Source organism: Nerophis ophidion, linkage group LG18 (assembly GCF_033978795.1).
Source record: "Nerophis ophidion isolate RoL-2023_Sa linkage group LG18, RoL_Noph_v1.0, whole genome shotgun sequence".
NCBI classification, from domain to species: Eukaryota; Metazoa; Chordata; class Actinopteri; order Syngnathiformes; family Syngnathidae; genus Nerophis; species Nerophis ophidion.
In genome coordinates this window covers 21,055,198-21,063,274 of record NC_084628.1, presented here as the reverse complement: position 1 = coordinate 21,063,274, position 8,077 = coordinate 21,055,198, and the positions used below count along the sequence as shown (strand labels likewise).

Genomic DNA, 8,077 nt, shown 5'->3' with positions numbered 1-8,077 from the left:
ACCTTGTGTACGGGAATATGTTCACTATAATACGGTGATGAAATCCACTCCATCCTATGACAATATTTTTTCATCATAGCTTGTGAACTCACCTCTAAACCTTTCAAAATGCATCCAAATTTGCACTGGCGCATGTAAAAAAAATACAGTATCTTAATGGGACCTGAACCCAGAATTGCCTCTAAGTCACCTTGATTGCAACCCATAACTTTACCTACTATAAAAGCGTTTACTGAACCCTGGTGGCCAAGTTGAAAAGTGCACATAAGACTAGTTTTATGTCATACTTTTCAGTTTTAAGACTTTTAAAATGATAATCAACTAAATTAAATGTGTATACACACACACACATATATATATATACATACATATATATATATACATACATATATACACATATATGTCTATATATACGTATATGTATACGTATATATACATATACATGTATATATTCATATACATGTATATATATACATACATATATGTGTACATATATATACATACTTATATATATAAACACATACATACATATATATATACACACATATATATATATATATGTACATACACATATACACATATATATATATATATATATATATATATGTGTGTATATATATATATATATACATATACATATATATATGTGTATATATATATATATATATATACATATATATATATACATACACACACACACAACCTCCCACCTCCAAAGACATGCACCTGGGGATAGGTTGATTGGCAACACTAACTGGTCCCTAGTGTGTGAAGGTTGTCTATCTGTATTGGCCCTGTGATATGGTGTTGACTTGTCCAGGGTGTAAATAAAACCTAATTCAATAGTTTTCATTCGCAAAGTACTACAGACACCTTGTTTTAGTGGAACATTACACTTTTGACTGTTATGTAGTGACATTAATAACATTAAAGAGACCAGAAGAGCAGCTCTAAATACAGCTTTAATTGAACAATGATTATTTATGCTCATTTAGTTGAAAGAAGAACAATTCAAGAGGATCAGTTACAGAAGATCAATTAATTATGGTGAAAATGAAACTTTGTGTCAGTTTGGACAGAATAAAGAACTTCATTTGACTTTACTGCAGAAATGTTATGTAAAAAAAATAACCATGAGCTAATGGCAAAGTTGTAAGACATGTTAGCTAAAAGTGTTATCATGACATCCTCTAATGGTGATGACATGTTGCTGTAAAAAAAGGCGCCTGAGGACCAGCCTGTCGCCTCCCAGCACTCGTCATAAATGTCTCCTCTGCTCAGTCTGTCATTACGTTGGAACGCGGCCTCGTCGCCGGCCTCCTCACAGCTCACAGCGGTGGTCCACATTCTTGTAGCGGTCCATGATCACCAGCACGTCCTCCAGGATGGAAGGGCCCAGGTCTAGGTCCAGACCCATCATGGACTCCGAGCGCGAGACACTGGGGGAGGGGATGACGTGGAAGTGGCCGCACGGCGAATCGCTGCGATCACTCCTCAGATCCTCGTTGCTCAGGCCGGCGTCGGAGTCGAGACTGAGGCCTCGTTGGGGGTCCAATGGTCCGCAGGGGTCCGACATGGACTCCTCCGACGAGGCCTCCGAGAAGGAGCCCGAGGAAGGGACCAGCCTGCAGACGGCGTCTGAGAGGGACATGTCGGTTGAGAGAGCCGCCACGCCGTTCTCACGAAGCGCCATGGAAGGACGCTGCTTGTGGTTGACCTCCGCGGGCAGCAGGTGCAGGCGGGGCGGTTTGGGCGGAGCTTGTTCGTGGGCCACAAAGACGGGCATGGAGACGGTGGACTTCAACAAGCCGGAGGACGAGTGCTGATAGTGGAAGCCATTGAAGGAATAGTCATGTCTGTTGGAGTCCTGCTTGGCGGCCCCGGCGTCCCCCGGCCCTCTGTCCGCGCTGAGCGAGCGCTGGTCCTCGCTGTTGACCCGCACCGCCGCTGCCGGCAGCATGTCCATCTTTCCCTGCAGGAAGCCCACGTCCCCGAACATGTCCCCCTGCCCCTCCGGCCCCACGTGAGCACTGTGGCGCACGTCGCCCAGCGGTGGGCTGATCATGTCTCCCGACAGGACGTCACGCAGCCTCAGCTTCTTGCCTTTCTTGGGCGTGGTGGTCTTCAGGTAGATGGGGGTTTTGGCGGGCATCCTGCGGGGCTCCTCGCCGCCGGACGTGTTCAGATGCAGGGGGAGCAGACGGAGACACGACCACGACGCGCGCAGGGGCTGGTAAGACGACGCTTCCACACCCAGGACGGCCCTGCCCCGCCCCCCTGGAGAATCTGGGTCAGAAGGGGCGGGGCTCACGCTGACATGTGACTCCCGAGGAAGAGGAGGAAGACCTTGACATCTGGCAGGGACCCTTCAGACATGTCCAAAGCCTCCTGAGGAGACAAGACACTTGAGTTAAATTCTGTCCAATCAGCAGTAAGCGAGGAAATACACGTCGACTGTCCGAAGAAACGCGCCGGCATTTTTTAATGCATTAATTATAAATCAACATTTGACTTTGTGACTCACTACAGGTGTGCTTATAAGCACTTTGAGGACATTCCAGGAGAAACGCTTGTTCAAATGTTGAGTAAGACCTGAGTTATTTCGTCTGCGTTGTTGTCATGACGATGGCATGTGAACCTTCACGCTCACTAACACCGCAGGTGCTTTCTGCCATATTTAAATACTAGCAGTAATGTGAGCGTGTTTATGAAGGACAAACCTCCAAGGATTCCTCACGGATATGAAACATTCTTTGACCTTTGCTAAATGAACTTGCCTTTTAGGGGGAAACTTTGCAAAAGAAAATAAAAAAGGCTTTGCTTAAAAATGTTTTAAGGCTAATATTTATATGAAACTAGATCAGGGTTTATTGTTTTATAAATCCAATAACTATTCTCAAATGATTTACATTTACATGTTTTACTGGTAGTGTCCTGATGCAACATCAGCTAAAAAGACCAATATCGGATGATATCAGCTTGCATCTAAAAAGGCGCGATATAAGGAGTCTTGTTCACTTGTGCCCAGCTGGACAGTCAGTTGACATCGAAATGTCCTCCAATAAACACTTTTATTCTCCTTTATAGTCAAATCATTAGCAGAAAGGTAAGCATGCTAGGCTATGGGCTACTGGGGCTAGCAGCTACATAACAGCTAAGCACACAATGGGTACGGCGTGGCGCGGTTGGGAGAGTGACCGTGCCAGCACACCTGAGGGTTCCTGGTTCAATCCCCACCTTCCACCAACCTCGTCACCTCCGTTGTGTCCTTGAGCAAGACACTTCCCCCTTGCTCCTGATGGGTTGTGGTTAGGGCCTTGCATGGCAGCTCCCGCCATCAGTGTGAATGTGTGTGTGAATGGGTTAACGTGGAAATAGTGTCAAAGCGTTTTGAGTACCTTGAAGGTAGAAAGGCGCTATACACGTATAACCCATTTACAATAGCACACAAGCAAGATTGAAACAGCACATTTTTCAATATAAACAAGTATCAAAAAATATAGTTGCATATTCCTTACACATACAAAGTATCCAAGGCAAAAGCATATTAGAAAGTACAAAGTAACAGATGTGTCCGCATCAATCTGTTTCATAATCTAAATGTGATTATTGTTACCAATAGGTGTCACCAAAAACAAACTATCATTGCACTTCAAAAGCATAAATCTGTAATAAGATTAGTTTTTTTCATCCCGAACATTGTCGTCTCATTGCTAATTTCACTTCAAACATTTTCTAACATTCTACACTACTAAACAATAAAAGCATGTGCTGATATCACCAGAATCGGCCAATACTCAAAGGCCCAATATCGTTATCCTACATTTAACTCCAAAAATAACTGTATATCTTTCATATACGTTAATCCTGACATATTTGAATGCCTTACTCATGAATACTTAATCAAACTTAGACAGGTAAGGCCACTTGTCAAGAGGACAGCATTGTAAAAAGTTGGCTTCGCTACACATCTTAAAACACAGCCTAGAGCTTTTTCAGCTATTAGGGGTGCACAAAAGAAAAATCAATTCAAAACCGAATCGCGATTCTTATTTTTATCTAACTCGATTTATATTTAAAAATAAAATCTCTAACCTGTAACCTATTTTGCAAAGTTTCATTATAATTATTATACACAATAGTACATTGTGAGAATCGTGTTGAATCGAGAATAGGTTCTTAATCAAAGCTTCACCCAGGATTGTTGGGTATTGAAGTAGTATCGAAGCAAAATGATTTGCAAAAGCGTATTTCAATTTGTGCATCGGTTACCAGATTTGTGTACTAATTAGTGTGTCTGTATCTCAATCTTTGTGTGTGTAATCAGATTTGTGTAGTAATTTGTGTGTCTGTATCTCAATATATGTGTAATCAGAGGTTTGTACTAACTTGTGTGTCAGTTTCTCAATCTGTGTAGTCAGATTTCTGTACTGTGTGTATCTCAATTCGTGTGTGTGCAATCAGATTTCTGTACTAATTTGTATATCTGTATCTCAAACTTTGTGTGTGTAATCAGATGTGTGTGTACTAATTTGTGTGTCTGTATCTCAATCCGTGTGTCATCAGATGTGTGTATTAATTTGTGTGTCTGTATCTCAATCATTGAGTATGTAATCAGATTCGTGTAGTAATTTGTGTGTCTGTATCTTAATCGGTGTGTGTAATCAAATGGACTAATTTGTGTGTCAGTTTCTCAATCTGTGTAGTCAGATTTATGTACTTTGTGTGTCTCAATGCGTGTGTGCAATCATATTTCTGTACTAACTGTGTGTATCTCAATTTGTGTGTGTGCAATCATATTTCTGTACTAATGGTGTGTATCTCAATCAGTGTGTAATCAGATTTCTTTACTAATTTGTGTGTCTCTATCTCAATCTGTGTGTGTAATCAGATGTGTGTACTAATTTGTGTGTCTGTATCCCAATCTGTGTGTACTAATTTGTGTGTCTGTATCACAATCTTTGTGTGTAATCAGATTTGTGTAGTAATTTGTGGGTCTATCTCAATCTGTATGTGTAATCAGATGTGTGTACTAATTTGTGTGTCTGTATCTCAATCTGTGTGTAATCGGATGTGTGTATTAATTTGTGTGTCTGTATCTCAATCTGTGTGTAATCAGATGCGTGTAATCAGATTGGTGTACTCATTTGTGTGTCTGTATCTCAATCTGTGTGTAATCAGATGCTTGTAATCAGATGTGTGTACTAATTTGTGTGTCTGTATCTCAATCTGCGTGTGTGTAATCAGAAGTGTGTACTAATTTGTGTGTCAGCATCTCAATTTGTGTTTGTAATCAGATTTATGTACTAGTTTGTGTGTCTGTATCTCAATGTGTGTGTGTGTGTGTGTGTGTGTGTGTGTGTGTGTGTGTGTGTGTGTGTGTGTGTGTGTGTGTGTGTGTGTGTGTGTGTGTAATCAGATGTGCATAATTTCATTTGTGTGTCCGTATTTTGGTTTGTGTGTATGCGCAAAAAAAAAAAACGTCCACATTTCAATCTGCATGTGTGTGTAAAAAAAAATGTGTGGGTGTATTCAGAGATATGTGTGAAGCAAAGACCCTGATTGGCTGTCTTTTTACAGGTGACTTCTGGCGTGTAAGTTTTGTGTGTCAGTGCAGCGATCTGAACGTATAAAAAAGACGTGTCTGTCTCATTCCGTCAAAAACACACATGGAAGATGCTACTTTGTGCTCTTTCAGCAAACATGCTACAATAGTCGTTAAAAATGAATGTTAGCACTTTAGCGCACATAGCCGTGCTAGTGTTGTTAGCTTCTTACTTTACTGTGTGTGAATAGTGGCATCTATCACACATGGACATGTCATATATAAAAGTGCACTATAGAGTTTCTTGGAAAGTAGAAGAGCTCATCAGCATTAAAGCGGGAGACACACAAAAGTGTGTTTTGGCAGTAAGGATTTCAAAGCAAAAGCCCTAGAGTTTGATGCTATATTTTGGACAACACACCAGGAGTAAACTATCATGGGACCCCGGAGACCTTTGGATTTGACGGAGCACTTCCTTTGAAAGCAACAGTCCATCTCCAACAGGAAACTCCGCTCGTAAATCTTGGTAGATAACAAAGCAGACGTCTCCGCGACCCCCGACCGGCAACATTTGACCTCTTTTCATTAACGTACCAATGATTGTCACACACACACACACACACACACACACACTAGGTGTGGTGAAATTTGTCCTCTGCATTTGACCCATCTCCTTGTTCACCCCCTGTGAAGTGAGGGGAGCAGTGGGCAGCAGCGATGCCGCGCCCGGGAATCATTCATGGTGATTCAACCCCCAATTCCAACCCTTGATGCTGAGTGCCAAGCAGGGAGGTAATGGGTCTCATTTTTGTATAGTCTTTGGTATGACTCGGCCGGGGTTTAAACTCTGGTCTGACGTAGCGGTGAGGACACAAAATTTACACTACAATCTGCAGACCAGGTTGAAACACACCACAACACCGGGGTCAGAATTGAACCACCAAAACAAGGCAGGGTGTCAACAAAGTTGTCGAGAGAAAGTGAAAGTAAAGTTACTTCATATATGAAGCAGTGAAGGAAAGCTTTGAAAGTTTTAGAACTTGATCAAGCTTTAATGAGCGGCCACACCTTGACCCAGGAACTGACTATTTCTATATATTTGCATTATTTTTCTAAAGTTAAAGTACTCAAATACACAGGTCCCAATTTGACACGCTAATTAACTTCCTGTTAGTTGGTGACGTCACTGCCCATGGTGAAAAAGTGACATAAGAAGCACTGAAGACAATCAGGAGCCCCCTCAACTCCCCTTAATATGGAGGGGGGGGGGGGGGGGTGTTATGTAACAGTGACGTCACCAGAGTCCTCCTGATGGAAGTCTCTGGAGTACACTCCTTTTTTTTTTTTTTGTTTAGTGGAGTCCTTCTTTGCGGGGTGTAATCCACGCACAGCCTTGGGCTATTTGCAGCCCTCCAGCCCGGAAACTGTTCGAGAAAGGAAAAGTGTCAATATCTACACTTTTGACGCCGTCACAGGGGTGCCAAGAAGTCCTTGTTTAAATCCTGACACTTGAACGCATCTTCGCCACAGACACCAAAAGGTGCTTCGTTTGTCAAGAGAACGTAATAATAATAATAATACTTAATACAAACACATGCTGCTTCAAAACTTCACAAATATATGTGTTGTCGCTCTCATAAAAGAGGTCATACTTGTATATATTTTTGTTGTCCCACATAATTAGTCAAATGTCGACTCGAACCCGCCACAGTTAGCTTCTAATCCATGGCCGATATTTACCTACAAAGTGACGCGCAGCTCCGACATCCTCCTTTTTCTTCCGAGTGAAAATGTTGTTTTCAGGGTCAAAGCGTTGTTTCGTGACAAGTGTCCACCTGGACGTAAACCTCTTAGCGCTGAGGCCAGGACTGAAATCTCCGTCCGACCAGCAAACAGGATCATCCAGGAGGGAGTGTCAAGCTATAGTGCTGGTAATGAGGTAAACCCGGTAAATAGTTTCAAAATAAAAGCAAACACCAGTGTTCCGAGTATCATGGATTTTAGTTTATAAAGCGCTACTTTGTGAAACCCTTGTCGTACTTGCTTTCCGGTACTAATTTTGTTTCATATCAAGTCTGTGGGTGTGCCTTGGACTGGAAGAACAATACATTTTAAAAATCTCGTGGCAAATTGCAACACGTGACTTCTCACAATCATATGAATATAATTAGTGTTAGGTTTAATTCCTACAAAAAAAAACTCCCCCACGCTAGACCATCTTCCAGGGTGGTTGGTTGTCAACCAGTGAATGCTAATGAAAGCGTAAATTGTAGATTAAGAGGATTAAGGTTATTAATTACAGGTGAAGGTGCTAATGTAAAACGACTTTGATCAAGTGGTGAGAAAGCAGGATGTTGATGTGTTAGTGTAGTGGAGGTGTTAATTAGTTTCTGCTCTTTGATTTGATTTGCAGGCCAACAAAGTGTGCAGTCAAAGCTAAAAATCATCTCAGGACATTTCCCCTCCTCGGAATCGCAGGCTCTGCAAAACACTCACCAAGCAACACGATGATCATCTTGCAGACAATGGTTG

The 8,077-nt window shown here is 41.9% G+C and overlaps 1 protein-coding gene across 1 annotated transcript; it reads right to left on the bottom strand.

Annotated features, from left to right (window-relative positions):
* Nucleotides 1-944: 944 nt before the first annotated feature.
* zgc:154093 (uncharacterized protein LOC777623 homolog) lies at nucleotides 945-7,480 on the bottom strand. The gene is made up of 2 exons (XM_061877573.1): nucleotides 7,286-7,480; nucleotides 945-2,388 (listed from the first exon to the last, which is right to left on the bottom strand). The coding sequence occupies exon 2, from the start codon at nucleotides 2,150-2,152 to the stop codon at nucleotides 1,322-1,324; it is 831 nt and encodes a 276-aa protein (XP_061733557.1). The 5' UTR covers nucleotides 2,153-2,388; nucleotides 7,286-7,480; the 3' UTR covers nucleotides 945-1,321.
* Nucleotides 7,481-8,077: the final 597 nt, after the last annotated feature.

What these genes read in the sequence shown, in the direction of transcription:
- zgc:154093 (XM_061877573.1), bottom strand. Translation starts at nt 2,152, where the DNA reads ATGCCCGCCAAAACCCCCATCTACCTGAAGACCACCACGCCCAAGAAA.